General features: G+C 35.5%; 1 protein-coding gene across 2 annotated transcripts in view; it reads right to left on the bottom strand.

The window, feature by feature from the left end:
• The window catches only part of NKAIN (Sodium/potassium-transporting ATPase subunit beta-1-interacting protein), a 46,194-nt gene that overhangs the window by 12,589 nt on the left and 11,515 nt on the right, over nt 1-22,090 (bottom strand). Inside the window, exons 2-3 of one of the 2 annotated variants that reach the window (XM_089089005.1) lie at nt 7,827-7,964; nt 4,797-4,877 (exon numbers count right to left, since the gene is read on the bottom strand). In XM_089089005.1, the coding sequence (XP_088945131.1) occupies nt 4,797-4,877; nt 7,827-7,964 (219 nt within the window). The remainder of the gene's footprint in view (nt 1-4,796; nt 4,878-7,826; nt 7,965-22,090) is intronic. The other variant, XM_089089006.1, reaches the window with a different exon arrangement.

Below are 22,090 nucleotides of genomic sequence, written 5' to 3'. Positions count from 1 at the left end.
AAAAAAATAAAAGAAAGAAAATTTATAAATACGCTAGGATACCCTACCGGGGGGGGGGACCGACTGGTATAAAATGGTCTGTTCATAATTGAAAATAAACTTAAATTTACCTCATTCTTGTTTAAATTAATTTTTGGTTTACGAGCAAACCACCAAAATTTGTGAAAACATCTTTTGCGCATCGCAAAGCGCGAAATTTTAAAAAAATATGAATTATAAAGCGCTAACTATTCATGTCTTAGATTAAACTTTGTGCAAGGAAGGTAAAATGAACAGATTCATTCTTGGTTCTGTTTAGCAAAATATAAACAGATTATGTAAATTTAACATGGTTAGGAGCATACAATGATAGTATAACAATGAAAATTCGAGCATTTCACATCAATATTACAGCGCCATCTAATTAGAAAATTTCAATGAATAAAAAATTATGGTAGGCTATCAAATTTAATAGTAAATCCATGTAAAGTCCCATTCACAATGAGATTTTCTAACACCGAGACTTAGTTAGAGCTACTTTAAGTTATTCTGAATTTTGCAGCCAATCATAAAATTCTGTAGAAAAATCTGATTGGTCCATATTAATGCTAGCTAAGTCTCGGTATTAGTAAAATCTCATAAACAGCAAAATATAAGTTGAGGCAAATGATGCTACAAGCAAAGTTTTTAAGCTAAATTATCTCAACACTGGTCACATTCTTGTTCCCGTTTTGGAAATTCTACCAGAGATTTGCCAGGTGCGCGGTATAATAATAATTTATTTTCAATCCACTACAAGACAAAAGTGGGGTAACAAATTACAAGAAAAAAAGATACCAAAATAAAAAAAAAAATCGTCAACTAGAAAAAAAAACATGGGATAAGACCATGGAATGACTGAAACTTTGAAATAGTTGACTCGGACAACTCTTCATGTAACAGGTCCAGTTTCGCTTTTATATCAGGAGCATTAAAATTCTGCAAAATTTTTCTATTCTTATACAATGGTGGCAAATAAAGTGAAAATCTCAAATACCGAAAATACGCGGAGCGGAGAGCTCGGATATCTTTTTTGAGGAAAATTCAAAGCAAACTTTATATAATAGCGCAGCCATAAAATCGAATATGCACCAAAGGCATCATTTTTTTTTTAGCGAAAGTGCGACGAGTGTGTGATTTTTCGAACAAATTCACTTTATAAAATGCAACCAGAACCACATCGAAAAGACCCAAACGGCCCTGCGATCTGGTAACATCTACTACTACTGCTCTAAATTACAGCTCATAGCAGCACAAAGTCGGATATAGCAAAAGGCCATGCCAGTTTCTTGACTATATATAGAATAGAATTTTATTTTAAAAATTTCTATCACAGCATGGTTGCCGAATTTGAATTTTACGCCCAAAAAAAAACACTATATGTATCTCAAAAGCACATATATATATATATATATATATATATATATATATATATATATATATATATATATATATATATATATATATATATATATATATATATATATATATATATATATATATATATATATATATATATATATATATATATATATATATATATATATATATATATATATATATATATATATATATATATATATATATTATATATATATATATATATAGTGCTTTTGAGATACATATAGTGTTTTTGGGCGTAAAATTCAAATTCGGCAACCTCTGTTGTGATAGAAATTTTTAAAATAAAATTCTCTTTTATATATAGTCAAGAAACTGGCATGGCATTTTGCTATATTCGACTTTGTGCTATATATATATATATATATATATATATATATATATATATATATATATATATATATATATATATATATATATATATATATATATATATATATATATATATATATATATATATATATATATATATATATATATATATATATATATATATATATATATATATATATATATATATATATATATATATATATATATATATATATATATATATATATATATGGAACCTTCCCTTCACCATTTATGATTCTAAGTGCTCGTTTTGGACATTTCCAATCTTATAAATATGCTCTGAAGAAAGACCGAAATGCCACACTGGACAAGCAAACTCCAGTATTGGCCGAATAAAAGAACAATAAAGTTGGAGAAGATCCTTAGGAGGGCAAGAAAATTTTATCAAAAGTTTTAGAAGGGAAACCAAAGGGGAAGCTTGTTTGAGGATGTTTTGAACATGGGCATCCCACTTCAAGACAGCAGTAATTGTCACCCCAAGAAGTTTAATGCACGTGACAGAGATTTTGGGAGGAATTGGGTTTGTGAAAGAAGAGGGTGATTTAAAAAAAATAACTGTCATTCCTGACGATTTATTAGCGTTAACTTCGACAAAGAAGCCTCTTGCGTGACATCGTCAAGTAATGTCATAATTGAGCTTTTAATATTTAGTCGACAAACCTCAAGTGTAGACAGGTCGTCCACATACTTCCATCGCTCTGTGTGGTCAGTCATGAGGCTATTAACCATTATAAGAAATAAAATGGGACCCATCCGAGTTCCCTGGGGCACCCCGCAAAAGATAGGAAGGGGATCGGTATAAACATTTTTATATTTAAGCACTTGAAAAGGATTTTTTTAAAAGGAGGCAACAATTTTAACTAGAAAGGGACTCAATTGAAACTCCGTCAGCAGTTTATTTAAGAGGATATTGTGGTCAATTAGGTCCAACACTTTCTGGAGATCAAGTAATAAAAGATTCAACCAAGTATCAGGGTTTTCAAGGTTTTTAAGAACGGTGTCAAGAAGACGAACAAGATAGTGTGAAGTAGATGTCTCCTTCAGGTTTCCAAATTGTTGTAAGTCAATAAGTTCAAGAATCTCTGCCTTTAACCAATTAGCTAAGAAATCCTCATATATTTTTGAGAAAACTGGGGTCAATGCGATTGGTTCCGTGATTGATCATTCGGGCCTCCCTTCTTTTGGATTGAAGTAATATAGCCCAGCTTCCAGCACCACGGGTAATATCCGGAATTACTAATATCATTAAAAATACGAACAAGGGGTGTTGATAGTTTATCAGGGAATGCTTTTATTAGATCATTTGGGATATCGATGGGACAAATACTTGTTTTTTTTTTCAGTTTCTGTATTTTTACTTTTATTTGCTTCGCCAAAATTTCCGGGATTTTATCTGTTAGAGTTTCAGGGATTAGCTGATTTTCCGAGAGAGGGGGGAACGTTTGCACAATGCTAGCTAGGTGTTTATTAAGCTCATTTGCTATCTATTCAGGCGGTTCATCCAGAAGAAAATCGAGGTTTTTCTTAAACCATTCTTGAGGTTTGCTGTGTTTTAAGTAATTTAATTTATTCTCACCATAACGAAAAGCAGCACGACGTATTTCTTTCTTTATTTGTTTACGGAGGATTAAGGCTTCCTCTTTCTTTCCAAGGCGAAAAAGTTTTAGTTTCAAATGGATTAGTCTTTCTATTTTTTCATTAATGTAAGGTTTATCCGAGGAACATATCTTCTTCGTAACCTCAGGGAAATAATTTTGGTAATTTGTCATTAATTTTCGTTTAGTGGTTCAGTCAAATTGCGTTGAGTTGCATGGTGGTTGAGTTAAACGAAGGTTCAATTGCAGCAGGGTTTAGTTACACGGGTTTTTTGGTCGTACGGGAGCTGAGCTACACGCGGTTTCAGTTATACGTGGGATCAGATGCACGAGGGTTCAGTTTCAGTTACACGAACGCCCACAGGGACAATCATATTGAACGATGAATGACGAAGAACAGGAAGGAAGAAGGATATGGGAATAAAAGATCTTTGGGGATATCTTTAAGGGAAAAAACGAAGGAAGAGTTGCAGTGATAAAAACAATGTATAAACAATGTTGCACTCAAACAATGTATAAGACGATAACAACAACAAAAAAGACCACAAAGATGATAATCATTAATGATTCGTCGATTCAAAAATAATGACCTCGAGGGCGAAAGGGCATCAAAATTACTTTATCACTAGTTGCAAAAAAAATATTTAGTAATTTAATAGTAAAAAAAAAAGTAAAATATTTAGTAGTAAAAAAAAAATATTTACTACTTTTTTTGCTTTAACTCGGGAGGTTTACTTCTTAGACAAACGGAAGAAATGAACTGTTATAAAAAGGGTTGATTTTCTAGGGATTTTTGCAAAGGAGAAAAGCTGACATAATGCCTTTATGAAGAAAAGAAAAAATTAAGCGGAGCTCAATGATATAGAAGGATCAACTGATCAGGACTGGCTCAGCTGATCCAGATGAGCATGATCATACAGGTTGGAGTCTTGAACAACAACAAAAAATGAATTATTATAAAAGGATTAATTTTGAAGGAAGAAAAGGAGATACAACACCGTTATGAACAAAGAAAATTTAAGTTGAATTAAATAATAACGCTGGAATAACTGACTGGGTCAACTGATTGGCCTCAGGCTGGAAATGGTTGATACAGCGTGATGCTACAATTAGTAATGCTGGCAATATCATAATACCTATATCTATAAGAACATTAGAATTTATAATAAGAATACAAATAACTTATACACCTGTTTGTACCCGCCCTTTTAAGATACCAAAACCTAAGAGGATGCAGATACCGAAAGCATTCCATGCAATCCATAAGACGCTATTTACTGACAATTTTAAAAACAAGTAAAGTGTTTAGGGACTATTTTTAATTTATTTTTTGGGGGGCATAGAGTAAGAAAGGCAGTCAAAAATAAGAAATAAATATTACAAGATTAATAGTCACAAGGATGATGAGAAAAAATAAATGAAAGGTACCTTTTTTAGACTGCCAACATCTAAGAACAAGCAGGTGACAAAAGCATTCCATGCAATCCATAAGATGCTGCACATTAAGTACTGTAAATATACATATCTAATAAAATGTAAAATATACAAAATATAACATATAAATATAGCCTACACATATCAGTGTTTTTTGCAAATCATGGCTTTGAATTTTATGTAAGACACACCCTAGAAAAACAAAAGACACGACGATACAAATGCTATTTAATTAAAATTTCATGCACGCCATATCCGAACAGTCAGCTTTTCTAAGCCATTGCAAACAAACCTTTTTGTCTGAAGCTTAAAAATAACATAAAAAATTATTTAGAATGGTCCATTACTATAATAAATCAAAGCATCAAAATAATAAGAAATGTGTTCTAAATAATAAATAATATAATGATTTCCAAAATCCAATAGTTTGCAGTAAAAAAAAAATACTGTTCCAAGTCGTTTTTTTTTAATCAAAATAAGCCAATGTGGCACAAAAATCTTTAAAACAGTTATTGGAAGGGTCACACATATTTCTTCTACCCCCAAAACGTCAATATATAATTATGGTTTTTCAAGTAATATATATATATATAAGTAGTAAGGGGGTATGCAGTTTAACAAGACACATATCTCACCATACAACAATACACATACGACAAGACACATATCTCACCATACAACAAGACACATATCCCACCATAAAACAATACACATGTTACAACAAGACACATATCCCACAATACAACAAGAGCCGTATAACAACAAGAGCCCTGTCCCACCATACAAGGGGGCCCATATTCGAGTTACTAGTCCCTCATATTCTCTCTGCATTTAACAAGAGCCTTGTCCTACCATACAACAAGAGCCCTGTCCTACCATACAACAAGAGCCCTGTCCCACCATACAAGCAGGCCCATATTGGAGTTACTAGTCCCTCATATTCTTTCTCTGCATTTAACAAGAGCCGTAATATATTCAGGCGGACATTCTTATCTCAAGTTTGCGATAACAGTTTCTTGGAATTTTTCTGTAAGAATGCCTACATTCTGAGCGGGTCTCCCGTTATCTCAAGCGAATGTTTAGAAATGAATTTGAATTGACATTATGTCTTACAAACGAAGTTTTGTTAGGGATTATAATAAACAATTGCATGAGATCATTTTTGTACTCTAATGGTATCGACTGATTATTGACTATTGATTATGACTACAACTGGGCAGGTATCATTATTGTAATGTATTGGCCCTTTGCTTTCATTAGACAAAGAGAGCGCTAGTCTTTTCTTCCTTAGTGGTTTAAAATCATGAAGAAGGTTGAACGGCGATTCCTCCAATGCTGCCGGCAACATAAGCAAAGTATGGTAGGTATTGACAATGATCTGTTTCTGGGCTTCATTTATGGCATCCTCCAAAGAATATGCATACCACGATGATTTGAGATGCATACTGGACAAATATTTTCTTTTGATGGTTAATGGAACTGTACACATCGGTTTCCCATTACCGGGCTTGCGCATGAGTTAGGGCCCCTACATTCTCATCCAGGACCCCGAGACCCCATCCTGAGCTCCATGCCCCCACTCCAGAGCCCCATGTCCCCCACCGGGGTTCAAATCCCACACCAGGGGACCCGAATCCTCACTCCATGCCCTACGTTAAATCTGTATGTGTAATTTTCTTTAAGATTCCTTGACTTTTTGGGGGGTTTTCCCCCTTTTTGGATTCAAGGCAAATTTTCTCAGGTAGTTCGTTACCACTTGCTATTTGAAAAATACATAATTCCACATTTTTGCAGATAAAATCTCGAAACCTCTATACTACAGTTTTCTTATTTACTGAATCTGAAGATGCTAAATCGCATTTTATTTAGATCGCTTGGCTTTTGGAGGCTGAGAAAGTCAAGATCACTTGAGTTTCTGGGGGAGTTTCCCCCCTGTTTAGAAAACCAGACGAATTTCCTCAGCCTCATAGATTTTGATGGGTAACTTGAAACTTAATAAATTTTATATATTTAGAATCAGCATTAAAAGCCAATTCTTTTGATGTATCTATTGTTATTAAATTATATTCTTTTTATTGTTTTGGTTATTGTTGGGCCGAGTTACTCCTTATTTACAGTTCGTTACCATGATTTTTCTGATATGTCATTATTCAGCCTTTCTATCGCTATCTAATGCTTTTACAATAGCTTAACCTCTAAAGGTCTTATCTGAAATTTTCAAACTCTTGAGGAAACTTCCAAAAACTTTTTTCAAAATGGTTCTCACAAGGATGATCAGGAGTGCAATGTATATTAAATAACACTTGATCCCCCCTAACATAGCAAAAAGTTTTTTTTATTATCTCAGGAGTGTGAATATTGCCAAATACGGCCTTGAGGCGTGACAGCAACATTTTAATGTTTTCTCATGTATTCCAATACGAAATAAAAAATTCCAGTATTCCTAAAAAAAATTCCTGGAGGGGGAGGGGGGGGGGGAATATAAAATATAATCTTCTTTAATAATTTAAATAGGAAGTGCCAAGCAGTTCAGAAAAATGAGATTTCGATGGGGGGCCCGGGATGAAGATTGGAAACTAGCCATTTACAGGAGGGGGAGAAGCTATATCTACGTCATACCCTGAAATGTAAAATAGAGGTAGACAAAATTCTAGCATTTAGCTGAACAGGATTGCGACCAGGTCGCACCGCCATTAATTACCCTTAAGGAGTTTCTCTTGAATAAAGTTTTTTTTCAGGGTCATATCTCATTTTTTATTCCGGTATAGGCTATTGGCAGTTATTTTAAAGAGATTTTGTTATGAACGCACATAGACGAGGGAGCTAATTTCGTATTTTGCTGCTAAAATAGCGAGCAGTATGAAATCAATGATATTTGATTTGGCATCTACATTACTAAGTTACCTGATAAATCTACATCATTCCTACCTGGGACAGCGGGAACTCGGGGTCACGTTTTCACCCCTACTCTGAATTGACGTGTTATAAATGACAGGGCAAATGATTGACTAAAAGGATAATTACCCCATACAAATAACAGCGTTTGCTTTGATACGCGCCAAAGGCTCCAACAATCACAGATAAGGTGCTCAGTAAATTGGCAGCAATGGATGCCCACTGATACCCAAGAAAGTCAAATATTTGTCTCTCGATGATCGTGATCTGAAAAAGAAAAATATTTTAATCATTTTAAATAAAAAAAAAACTCGGTCAACTGATAAATATTGAAAATAAGTGAAAATAGTCATCAGACGTTCCCGGTTTTGGGGCCATCTGATTTCACACCCCTCTACAGCTAAAAACTCATAAAATACGCGTTAAAAGGGGAGTCCCCATCGAAATTAAAACTATTGCAATTTCCGCCAAACTTTTTCCAAGTCCAGAATTCGTATTTTATTCGATGTACTCTCATTGATTTTGATGGGCCTTCGATGAAATATCCCTGGACTCCCTGCTATTGCAATCAAGGAAAGGAGACAATACATTTAAGAAGCAACAAAAACCTGAAAGCGTCTTGTGCACCAAATGTGATCCTCCCGACCATGCCTCCAGCCCCGAAAAAATGGTAAAATATAGACTTACTGCATTATTCAGCTTACATCCTCCCCCAAAAAAAACCTCTACTCGAACCTACTCCTCTGAGAGAAACTGAAATGACATCCAGCAAGGTAAGAGAAATATAAGCACTGACGGGTAAAGCAAACAGCACTGTGTGGTTCTTTTCTTCTTTTTTTATTTACAAACTAAATACAACTACAATATGGGTATGCCCGGCCGAGAGTCTAGCTCGTATTACCAGTCAACCAATAACAAATAAAAACAACAAAACATAATATATAACTGAAGGGTAAATTTGGCTCCTTGTAGCCCCTACATGGTGAAATAACATTAACATCACCAAACATACAGACAGTTGTCTTTTATATCAAGGAGGATCGAAATAGTAGGCCTACTGGTTGTGAATTTTTTCCTTTTTTTAAATTTTTGACAACACATAGAAAAAAACCCACTAACTTATGGCGTACCTACCTACGGGGACCCTATACTTCTTGTGAGCACATTGACATGGCCCTTCTTCAATCCCAACCTACTATTTAGTCGAGTAAAGTTGCAGAAAAGAGAGTCAAACCTCTGGGAAATTAGTTCAAAAATATTTCTTTGAACCACATGTTCCGAAAATCAAGTCAACAATATATATCCAAAATTCCCCCGAATCCCCTTCATGCATTACCCCAATATACCCACCCCCCCCCCCAGATGAAAATTCAATTTCCTATAATCTGAGGTTTGTGGGCTGAATCAGTTGGGTTGTCTCCCGTCAAATGTAGCAAAATGATTTCAAAATTTGAGTTTTGGAATTACCAAGGCTCCATTCCCACAATGAAAGGTTTGAAGAAAGTTGTTGAGTTTCAACGCAGGAGTCCAGTAGTATTTTTCTGATTGAAGAGCCATTATTTGCGAAAACTAAATTCACGAATTGAAATAACGGGGAAAAAAATTATTCGAAAGTATTAGCCCACCAATCTCCTTTTCAGTTATGGAATTTCTGCATCCAAACTCTAGAGAAGTGGTTCCCAACTGATTTTGGGCCAAGCTCAACCTAGGCATTCCTAGAATCCTGATGCCCCCCTCGTGGTATTTAAATTCTGTTACTCAAATTTTTATGCGTATTCAACTGAAGCAAGTTTAAAAGGCCATTAACTTGGTATCTTTTTTCGATTCGTCCTCTAGGTGTATTTTATGCGAATGAACATTTTTGTCTGTATACAACACCTTCCATACAATACATGACGTCGTTGCAATACTATCATATGACTGTTTTGCTCTTTAAATGCTTTAAGTGCGACGTCGTTTACATGATTATTTTTTAATTAAGGCTCTACAGTACTATCATTCGAAGGCTGCACGTCCTGTCCATGACCCACCAAAATATTCTCATGGCCTACTGGGGGGTAGGCTCTAGAGCATTGGGAAACCAATCGCGCTTGCTTTGAGAATAAAAGGCACCGCTCTAAAGGATACAAGTGAGATGTTTATGACTCGAGGATCGAGCCAGGAGCACATTGCTGAAGCTGGGGATGCAAGTTTTCCCATTCTGACACATTCCGTTACCTTCGCCAGAGAACCTTCTGATATTGGGATGTCAGTATACCTATGGGTGCAAGACACTAAGCTGCAGTTCAGGCAGAAATCGGTTGTTCTAGACAGCTGCATGTGGCGAATCTAATGGGATAGCTTGTGCCAGGTATGGAAAAAGTTACAAAACTGTCAGTAGCAGAATTCGACAGAATTCCAAAGCTGCCAAACCTGCCAACAAATTTCACTAGCCTATGCCATGAAAACTGTCAAGTAGCGTTGCTACTATGCTACCCCATTTTTTCCACGGCGGGCTTTGCTATGTCATTAGTGCTTCCTCAGAAGAGAGAAGAAAGAACAAAGAAGAAATCTGAACCAAAGTGATGATACCTGCGTTCTGAAGCGTTACTTTTTGCTCTTCTGAAATGATTTGAAATGTGTTGATTTCGTTTATAAAAGTATTTTCATAAAATTATTTTGGCTTCTTGGTCATAGGCGAAAGAGGGGTGTGGCGCCTATCCACGAGAAACCACGTTTTTGAACTGAACAATTTGACTTAGACAGGGTTGACTTTACCATGCAATCTTCTATTCTCGACTAGAAAAGCCGAAAATAAATGGAAGCAAGGATCAGGCAATTTTGTACCCTCCCCCTGTTCGCACTCGATATGGGTGGAATCTCGTTTGAACCATAAAAATTAAATAAAAAAACAAGTTTTTTTTAAACTGAATGTAAAGAGCGACATTAAAACTTAAAACGAACAAAAATTATTCCGTGTATGAAAGGGGCTGTTCCCTCCTCAGCGCCACCGCTCTTTACGCTATAGTTTGACTCTTTCTCACAACTCTACTTTTTAAAACAATAAAAACTTTAGCGTAAAGTGCGGGGCATTGAGGAGGGGACAGCCCCTTTCATATATGAAATAATTTCTGTTCGTTTTTAAGTTTTAATGTCGCTCCTTACTATGAGTTAAAAAAAATTCTTTTTTTGATTTCGGAACGTTTTTGAGTTAATGCAGGTTTTGAAGATTGCTCACTGTACATGAATAATTCAAAAGAAATATGCATATTAATTTTACTTTTTTTAAACAAATAATAACCTTATTATAACCTTACTTTGATTTTTGTTCCATTTATTTAAGAATGACTCCTGAATCACAAAGGCTGTTTAATTAGAATAATAGCCACTTTTAAAATTTTAAAAAAAACTTTAGCGTAAACAGCGAGGTATTGACTAGGGGGTGAAACCATCATATACGTAATATTTTCTGTTCGTTTTAAGTTTTAATGTTGCTCATTACCTTCAGTTGAAAAAACTTGCTTTTTTCTTTAATTTCTTATGGTTTTTTAAATAATACTTGGAAATCCGGCGTCCCCTTCATGGAAAATTCCCTACCACCATGAAATATTCCTCCATGGATAAGATCCTACCACGTAGCCTTCTCCCCTTAACCCCCCACCAGAAAAAATCCCCCTGAAAACGTATGTGTACTTCCCAATAACCAATACTATACGTAAATAATGGGCAAAGTTCACAACTTGCAGTCCTTCCCCCGGGGACTGTGGGGGATTAAGAAATCCTCAAAGATGTAGTTATCATATTTTTCTACTATGCTGAATAAAATGGCTATCTAAAAATGCTGATCGGGTGACTTTGGAAGACAATGAGCGTGAGAGGGGGCCTAGTTGCCCTCCACTTTTTTGGTTACTTAAAAATGGCACTAGAACTTTTGATTCCCGTTCAAATGATCCCTCTCGCGATACTCTAGGACTACTGGGTCGGTAAGATCACCCCTGGGAGGAAAAAAAACAAAAAAAAACAAACGAACACGCATCCCTGATCTTTCTTCTGGTAAAAAACACAAAATTCCACATTTTTGCAGATAGGAACTTGAAAGCTCAACAATAGTGTTCTCTGATACGCTGATTCTGATAGCTTGATTTTCATTAAGATTCTTTGTCTTTTATGGGGTGTTTCTCTCTTTTTTCGAAGATAAGGCAAATATTCTCAGGCTCGTATCTTTTGACGGGTAAGACTAAATTTGATGAAACTTTATATTTGAAATCAACATAAAAATCCAGTTCTGTTGATGTATCTATTGGTGTTAAAAGTCCGTTTTTTAGACTTTCGGTTACTATTGAGCCGGGTCGCTCCTTACTTACAATTCGCTACGACGAAGTGTTTGATCTTAACTTATGACTTTATTTTTCAGCTTGCCGGACTCGACCTCACAGGAAACTAACCTTTTACCCAAAAAAAAACTTAAAAGGGGAAGTCTGCATATTTATTCCCTTCCACCCATTCAGGGTATAAATGGGGCGACTAAGCGAGTAAACATTTAGTTTTGACTTCATTTTCCAACTAGCCGTGGTTGAGTTGATAGGAAACACCTGCTCTCGTCCAGAAAACCTACAAAATAGAAAACGAATACCACCCCCTCTTTTCTCATTTTGGGATGATTTTGAGGTACTTCCTGAAGATTATTTGAGGGGATTTTAGATAAACTGTTAAGGTGATTGTTGTGGATATTTGGGCGTAAAAACAAGTTTGTTGCGATTTCTTTGGTATTAATCAATATTTTCCTTCCCTAATTGAAACGACTTTTCCTAATCAATTAAGGCTTTAAAAATTATTTATTTAAGTTTATATTTTAAACTAAACCTAAGACAATAATCATGAAATCCCTACGAAAAGGTAGACATTTGACACTAGTAAACGAAGCCATAGTCATTTTCCTGCAATTTGGACACAATTGCAGCGGACGTAAAACTGCCAAAAGGCTAGAAGAACAAAGAGATTGTTTTGTCTGCAAATTCCAAGACTTTGAGATTAAAACCCATAAAGTCAATTTGGTTTCAACAATTAACGGTTGCAACTGTATTCAAAGCCTTCCTCTGAGGCTATTAAATAAAAATCATCTTCAATATAAGACCACATAAAAATACATTTCTTTTATTAACTTTTACTTCTTGCAGGAAACTCGCTTCTTTATAATCGCCCACGATGAAGCGCCCTTGAGAACTAGACGGCAATGCAGCTTCAAAAAATTCTGATTCTTTGGGAGGATGATTCTCACGCGGGGACGTGCACAAGAGGAGGACCATAGGGACCGCCCCCCTGAAGTCCTAAATTTTCCAAATTTTCAGGGCAATTTTTATTCAAGTCGTCTGATAATTTTTTCACCCCTCCCCCCCCCCCCCGAAAAAAACTGTGTCCAGCATATTCTCACGCGAGAAAAATTAAGACACATATACCCCAGAAAACTTACCACGTATAGCCTACTACCAGTATAATACCAGGGGCAAAATGAAAAAGGGGCTTTTATTTTTCCGAATTCTGTCAAAAATTCACCCCAACTAGCAGTCCAACATCGGCTGACCTATTAGTTTTATTGTTATTGTACAATATTCATATTTTACACGTATATACATATCTTGATAATATATTTCTTACGCTCTTTCACAAGTCCTAGGTGCGGGAGCGTCAATTGGAGGGGGACAAACGTTTCCATAACAGCTCTTGGTACTTGTCGGTTATTGGAAACATAATCTCGGTTATCGGTTATTGGAGGGAGACAAACGTTTCCCTAAATTTATTTGCTCCTTCTCAGATTTTCATAAACTCCTTTTTACAGTATTTTCATAAAAAACAACAACATTGCTTCTCCTAGATTTTATTTCCTTTTCGCTTGTTTAATGAAACAAAAACAAATATTTTTTTTTTAAATGAAAGTAAGAAGCAACTTTAAAAATTAGAACGAGCAGAAATTATTCCGTATATGAAGGGGGGGGGGGGGGGTCCCTGCTCAATACCTTGCTCTTCATGCTAAAGTTTTTAGTACTTTAAAAAAGCGTCATATCCCAACTAAACGGCCCTTGTGCCATTGAAAGATCTTAAATTTCCACCATGAACTGTTTTCTTTCGGATCCTACAGTGAGAAAATCACTATTTGGGGGCGTCGATACGGCATATAACTTCATTATTTTCCAATGGCTTTCACTGAGAAAAGAGGATATATACAGAAGACATTTTTGTGGATTTTTTTTCTAGGAGTTATTTATTCCGGATTTTGGCTTATTTGTATTGCAATGAAGTTAGGGTTCGCGATTGGATTTCGTACATAATAATTCTGAGATCCGCACTTATGAGTTGATTGCCAGAAAGAGTTCTCCAGTATGCCCAGTGCTTCAGTATGCCCAAGATGTGAACACATCACCAGAATTGTGGTTTAGTGATAAACGGTCCAATTTTTTAGACTGGATGAAAGCCAAGACCGCCAAAATCATGAAGATAGGTCGTAACCACACAAAAGGGGTTGAGGTGGGGGATCCTTCGAGGAATGGCAGCCCCTCCTTAATTGGTGACATTTCTTTCTTTTTAACTGCCTGGAAGTTGTGATTCTATGTTTACCTTCAACGGAACAACCAAAGCATACAAAAAAAAAAAGGTGAAATCCAAAAACAGCTCTTGGTACTCGTCGGTTATTGGAAACATAATGTCGGTTATCGGTTATTGGAGGGGGACAAACGTTTCCCCAAATTTATTTGCCCCTTCCCAGATTTTTATAAATTCCTTTTTACACTATTTTCATAAGAAACAACAGCATTGCTTCTCCTAGATTTTAAAAAATACATGTTAGCCCCCTTACCAACAATTTTGTGAATTGGCACCCCTGCTAGGTGATGACTAGGAAACTTGAAACGCTAATAATTCAACAGTTTTTGCTTATATTTCCTTTTCGCTTGTTTAATGAAATAAACACAATTTTTTTTTTAACGAAAAGAGTATAACATTACAAGGGACATTAACAAAGAGCATAAAATAATTCCGTATATGCGGGGGAGGGGAGGGGTCTCCTCCTCAATACCTCGCTCTTCATGCTAACGCTTTTAGTACTTTAAAAAAGCTCCATATCCCAAATAAACGGCCCTTGTGTTTCAGGAGTCGTTCTAAAACAATTGGGACAAGAACCGAAGCTTTAGTGTTTAATTCGTTACCACGAACTGCTTGAAAGCAAGATTCACAAGATTGATTACAATCAAGTCTTGGAAATATTCCTTGGTAATATTCCTTGACTCAGTCACTCTTAAGCCAACGTAACGTTAGGTAACATTTGAGCTCAAAGATAGTTCCTGGACAGACCCCTACGAACTACCCAAACAGTTGTAACTCTATGAGACATGCACACACGCAGCATTGTTTTTTTTTTTTGGGGGGGGGGGTGTTAAAAAATTAATTATTTGAATAAAAAGTATCCAGAATCTCTAAAAGATTTAGGATTTTGGGGAACTGATACAAATAAGCATAATAACTAGGCAGATACAAATATATAAAAACTTCTTATTTTCCAGCCTTTAAAATTTTATAATAAAATTGACTATTGTCACTATATATCTAGGAGTCATTGATTTAAGGATACCCAGTAGCAACTCATCATTTCCACCCTTAAATAAATCTCCACTTGGGTTCACCAAATCATTGCAACTAAAAAGAAAATGGCCCAATCCATCCCCCCCGAAATACCGGGTAGTGGGCGAATTCCTAGTCTACTTGTACAAACCACATATCTGATCAAGCATATGCACAAGGGCCCATTTGCCTCTCCTTAAACCTAAACAACTATGCTCTCCCATGATTTATTTTACTTTTCACATAACAAGCCTTCTTTTTCTTTTTACTCACCCCCTTTCTGGATATTGAGCACTCTAGAAAAAATTCCTGGAGTGAAATATGATTTATCTTCGCCTTATCCGTGACGCGAGACCAAAGAGCCTCCAGATTCTGATAAATTCATATCCATCAATATTCTATTTTGTTGCCAAATAAAACTAAATCAAGAACTGTAAATCATTTTCGGTCTGAAGTGCGACTCCATTTTCATGGAAACAGATGGTTCCGCATCCAAGGGGCCTGGTCCCCTCCCAAAATTTCATGTATATTATTTTAATTTTTCACAAAGCTCACACGGCCAAAAACTGATCCTAGAATACGTGCCCAGAATAGAGGTAACTGATATTATATGTGGCTCATTGATATTCTTTGTCATAACTGCATCAATTAAATAATCAAGCGATTCCAAATTTAGCCCTCCCTGGGAAAGGCTAAATTTGTATCAGGGGCTCTCATATCTTTCCTTGCTATATTTCTTCGTGCTCACCCTAAATTTCTTCTGATTAAAATTTCCTGAATCAATATATTTTATTTTTTAACAGTTCAGTTTATCCCCTCTTTAGAAATAAACAATACAGTAAGAAAACTCAGGAGCAAACACAAACATAACCAAATTCTTATTTCAGAACATTCAGGGAATTTCTATGTATTAAGTTTTCAGAGTCACCTGGACATACCCCTAGCCTACATCGAAAAGTCTACTGTTTTTTTCGAATTAACATTACTTGCCATTATATATCACCTGTTGACGAAAAATAAGTAATTATAATATTAACCAGCAAACTATGACTCTATCCAGGCATTGGAGGGGGAAGGGGTTGAAGGGGAAGGCTGGATTTCAGTTAAAACGGGAGTGACTTCTTTGATGTAACAAAGTAATGATTTTTTCTATCGTATAATTTAAATCAAAACAGAGGATGAACGAACAATAAAGAAGATAACGCAAGGAGAAAAATTCAAGAAAATGAGTGCAAAAGAAAATTGCTAAGTATTTCGGATTTATATCTAATGGCCGTTCTCACCAAAACAGAAAAGTAGAATAAAGATGAAATTCAACTTGCGATAAAAACAAGAAAACTAGATACAAAACCAACAATACAAGACTGAACTTACTTGAAGAAGAGTGAACTTCTAGTTCACTCCTAAGATTGAACTCCTTCGGAGAACTTGCATACAACAATGATATTAGAACTCTTTTATTGTTGGTTTTAGTTTTCTTGTTTGTATTGTACGTTGAATCTCATCTTTAATCTCATTTCTGTTTTGCCGAGGACGGCTATTAGCCGAAATATTCAGTTACTTTTCTTCTGCAATTTGCCGTCATTACGTTATCTTCTTTATTGTTGGTATTATGGGAAGGTAGTGTAGTCTTCGGCGGTATTTATGCCTAGCTTATGAGGATGAACTACAACGTCCTTTTTATTGAAAAATAGAAAATAATGTATATTGGTTGAATGCTTTTTAACAACAAGCTTTTTACTTGAGTTTCAGGATGCCGTACAGGAGACGGGGGGGGGGATAATTTTTGTCCTGGGACGGATCACGGGTATATATTAGATTATCTATTAGGAATGAGCACTAAGAGTATATCTCAAGGACTAAACTGAGACATAAACGTAGGTGAATTTATATAGTTGGAATCAGTAGAAAAAGACAATTCTTTTGATGTATTGATTGTTATCATAATTCTGTTTTTTGGAGTTCCGGCTGCTATTGGTCCAAGTCACTGCTTACTTACAGCTTGTTATCACGAACTGATTGATTTTAATTATGACTTTGGTAAATTCAAATTTGTTATGTAAACAAAATTAACCCAATTTATCCCAAAAAGAAAAAAAAGAAAAAAATAGTCGCCATAGCCTCTCAAGAGCCTATGCGTCAACTGCGTCAATGAGCTTGAAGTTGAGTAGAACCATTTTCACATATACCTATGGTAAGTGCAACCATTTGAAGACCAAGAGATCTGGCTGTTGAAGCGAGGTTAGACCCGTGTCAGAACCTAGCTTTACGGTTGAATCAGTCACATGATTCCGGAACAAATCAACCAGGGTTGACACGGAGATCAAGTTCGTAACATTTGTGTTACGTTTTAAATAGAAAGTTATTTTTTTTATGTTACGGTCCTAAACCGTTACATTTATGTTACGTTTTTGAATAATCGATAAGATGCTCTTTTTCTTAACAATTTATTTTTTTTACCGATCCTCTGTTTAAGATGTTTAAAGGATGCTTCCCTCATGTCGACCTTAAGACGTTAAACACACAGTTATCACATCTTCCTTATATAATAAGTAAGGCTGATTTAGATATTAATCAGTCTGTAGTTAATTTTGTGAAGCGTGTTGCCAATTTCAACTATGGAGATGAAAATCCTTCCTTACAACTTTTGCCAAATATTATGCATTAAAACTTCAAACGAACAGAAATTATTCCGTATATGAAAGGGGCTGTCCCCTCCTCAACGCCTTGCTCTTTACGCTAAAGTTTTTTATTGTTTTAAAAAATAAAGTCGTGTGACAGATTCAAACTTTAGCGTAAAGAGCGAGCTATTGAGGAGGGACGGCCCCTTTCATATACGGAATAATTTCTGTTCGTATTAAGTTTTAATGCCGATCCTTACTTTCAGTAAAAAAACTTCTTTTTTTTTTAATTTATGAACGTTTTTTAATTAATGCACTTTTGATTTTGGCTCACCGTACATGAATAATTAAAACAAAATTTGCATATTAATTTTACTTTTTTGGCTAAATGGCTTTCTCGAAATTTTGTTCTGACGTAGCCTAACTTACGTAACGAACTTCTATATTCGTATGTTTTATTACGTATATTAGGGAGTTTGCCCCCTAGTCGATACCTTGCTCTTTACGCTAAAGTTCGAATTTTGTTCGAACCACAAACCCCTGAATCACAAAGGCCGGTTAATTAGAATAGATAGCTCTTTTGAAAGTACTAAAAAAAAACTTTAGTGAAAAGGGCGAGGTATTGACTAGGGGACAAACACCCTCATATACGTAATAATTTCTGTTTGTTTTAAGTTTTAAAACAAACAGAAGTTTCCGTACTCTCAGTTGAATAAACTAGTTTTTTTATTTAATTTCTGATTGTTTTTTTAAATAATGCTGGGAAATCCGGTCCCCCCTTCGTAGAAATGTCCCTTCCCCTAAGGAAACATCCTCCCCCGTAACCCCCTCCTCCGACACCCCCCAGCAGAAACAAATCCATTCTGGAATACCTTTATACGTCCTTATAAAATAAACTATCTGCAAACAGCGGAATCATTTTTCGGCCTGCAGGCCTTCCCTCGGGAACTGTGGGGGATTGAGTCATCTTCAAAGATGCATTAACAAGGGTCCCAAGTATACTAACCAAAATACCTATCTAAAAATTTTGATTGGGTGATTTTGGGGAAAAAAATAAGCGTGGGAGGGGGCCAAGTTGCCCTCCAATTTTTTTTTTCACTTAAAAAGGGCACTCGAAATTTTAATTTCCGTTCGATGAGCCCTCTTACGATATTCTAGGACTACTGGATCTATAAGACCACCCCTGGGAAAAAAAACAAAAAAAAACAAACAAACAAACAAATAAACACTCATCCGTGATCTTTCTTCTGACAAAAAATACAAAATTCCACATTTTAGCAGATTTGAGCTTGAAACTTCCGCAGTAGGGTTTTCTGATACGCTGAATCCGATGGTGTGATTTTCATTAAAGTTCTATGACTTTCAGGGGGTGTTTCCCCATTTTTTCGAAAATAAGGCAAAGTTTCTCAGGCGCGTAACTTTTGATAGAAAAAACTAAACTTAATAAAACTTATATATTTGAAATCAGCATAAAAATCTGATTCTATTGATGTATCTATGGGTATCAAAATTTCGGTTTTTAGAGTTTCGGTTACTATTGAGCCGGGTCGCTCCTTACTTACAGTTCGTTACCACGAGCTGTTTGATTTTATCATCATGTTTAGTTATTATTCATTAGGATTAACCTAACTTCATTCCTTGGGAGTGTTTCCAATAACCGAAAAGAACCCAGCTCTTTTCCGGAAAATAAACATTTTTCGGACAGTAAATCAGGAACCTCAGAAAATCAAGCAGTTCGTGGTAACGAACTGTAAGTAAGGACCGATCCGGCTCAATAGTAAACGAAACTCTAAAAAACTGAATTTTGATACCAATAGATAAATCAGTAGAATGAGATTTTTATGCTGATATCAAATATATAAGTTTCATCAAATTTAGTCTTACCCATCAAAGTTACGTGTCTGAGAACATCTGCCTTATTTTAAAATATGGAGGAACACAACCTCTAAAATTCATAAAACTTTAATGATAATCACCCTATGCAATTCTGCGTATCGGAAAATCCTATCAAAGAAGTTTCAAGATTCTTTCTACAAAAATTTTGAGTTTTATATTTTATGTCTGAAGAAAGATTATGGATGCCTGTTTATTTTTTTTTCCGTTTTTTTTTCCCCTAGGGTAATTGTATCGTTCCAGTAGTCCTAAAATATCGTGAGAAGGCTCATTCGAACGGAAATTAAAAGTTCTAGTGCCCTTTTTGCATGACCAAAAAAATTGGAGGGCAACTTGGCCCTCTCCCACGCTCATTTTTTCCCGAAGTCACCCAATCAAAATTTTGAGACAGCCATTTTGATCAGCATAGTCGAAAATCTAATTGATATGTCTTTGAGGATGACTTAATCCACCACCGTTCACGGGGGAAGGGCTGCAAGTTATAAGCATTGCCCATTGTTTACAAATAGTATTGGTTATTGGGAAGTATACAGGCGTTTTCAGGAGGATTTTTTTCCTAGTGGGGGTCGGGGTCGGAGTAGGGGTAACGGGGAAGGATCTTCCATGGATGATTTTTGCTTGGGGGAAGAAACATTTCTATTAAGGGGGCGCCAGATTTCCCAGCATTATTTAAAAAACGATCAGAAATTAAATAAAAAAACAAGTTTTTTTCAACTGAAAATAAGGAGCCAAATAAGAACTTAAAACAAACGGAAATTATTAAGTATATGAATTGGTTTGCCCCCTAGTCAATACCTTGCTCTTTACTATAAATTTTTTTAGTACTTTCAAAATATATATATATTCTAATTACCCGGCCTATGTGATTCAGGGGTTAGTGATTCTAACAAAATTCGAACTTTATCGTAAAGAGCGAGGTATTGACTAGGGAGCAAACTCCCTAATATACGTAATAAAAACATACGAATATAGAAATTCGTTACGTAAGTTAGGCTACGTAAGTTAATTTGTAAGTTGTGTCAGAACAAAATTTCCAGAAAGCCAATTAGCCAAAAAAAAAGAAAATTAATATGCGAATTTCGTTTTAAATATTCATGTATGGTGAGCCAAAATCAAAGCTGCATTAATTCAAAAACGTTCAGAAATTAACTAAAAAAACAAGTTTTTTTAACTGAAAGTAAGGAGCGACATTAAAACTTAAAACGAACAGAAATTATTCCGTATATGAAAGGGCCTGCCCCCTCCTCAACGTCTCACTCTTTACGCTAAAGTTTGACTCAGTCTCACAACTTTATTTTTTAAATAATAAAAAACTTTAGCGTAAAGAACGAGTTGTTGAGGAGGGGATAGCCCCTTTCATATACGGAATAATTTATGTTCGTTTTAAGTTTTAATGTCGCTCCTTACTTTCAGTTAAAAAAAACTTGTTTTTTTTTAGTTAATTGTGACAAAGAACGAAAGGATAGCTGCTGTGACAGTATTATATTACACAGATTGCTAACCCGCAGGAAACCACCTTCGAGCACTATCTTCGTTCAAAGGCGTCCGGAAGGGGGGGGGGCAGGGTCCCCCCCTAGAACTTCAAATTTACTCTAGATATGGCTGAAAAAGCAGTTGAAAAAAGGTAGATAGCTAAAAAAGCAGTTGATAAAAGGTAGATGGTTGAAAAGGCTGGAAATAAACAGCTGGAATGACAGAATAAGAGTCAAACAAGAAGCAATTATCCATAATGTCTTGGAAAGATTAAGCTCTAATCCAGGAAGATTGATTAATACTGAAGATTATTGATGATTTATAATTTTTGGTGATTACTTATTAATAAAGATTTCATAGGTATGGTAGAAGTTGCTGACAATGTAAGACTTTGTGAACTGCCAGTATAACTTCAGCCCCCCTCTCTTCATCACAAAATCGGCTGACCCCCCCCCCCTAGAGAAGATGCTACGTACGCCCATGTCTTTGTTTCTTTAAATATGGAAAACAAATACTTCGTTTTTCCCTTTTTAATATTACAGGCGATGCTAAAGTTGGCAAAATGCTTTTTAAGGTAACCTACCATATCACCTCAAAAAATGGTGAACTTGAACAAAGTCAAGAGATGCAAATATAACGCAACTTCCCAAATCCCCGCCATCAAATTGCATCTTGTTTTAGGTTCAAATTTTGACTAATTAGACACTCACTAGTAGACAGAAAGTGGTTTTTATTACAGATAGATAGGCAAAGCAATGAATGATTCAGGAAAGAGATATTTGCATAACAATGGTTTTCCCATTTACGATATTGTCA

This window comes from Artemia sp. Qi Xiang Cuo, chromosome 5 (genome assembly GCF_049724085.1).
Source record: "Artemia sp. Qi Xiang Cuo chromosome 5, ASM4972408v1, whole genome shotgun sequence".
Taxonomy (NCBI): Eukaryota; Metazoa; Arthropoda; class Branchiopoda; order Anostraca; family Artemiidae; genus Artemia; species Artemia sp. Qi Xiang Cuo.
Note: the sequence above shows the minus strand (reverse complement) of the source record. Positions and strands in the feature narration are given on the sequence as shown.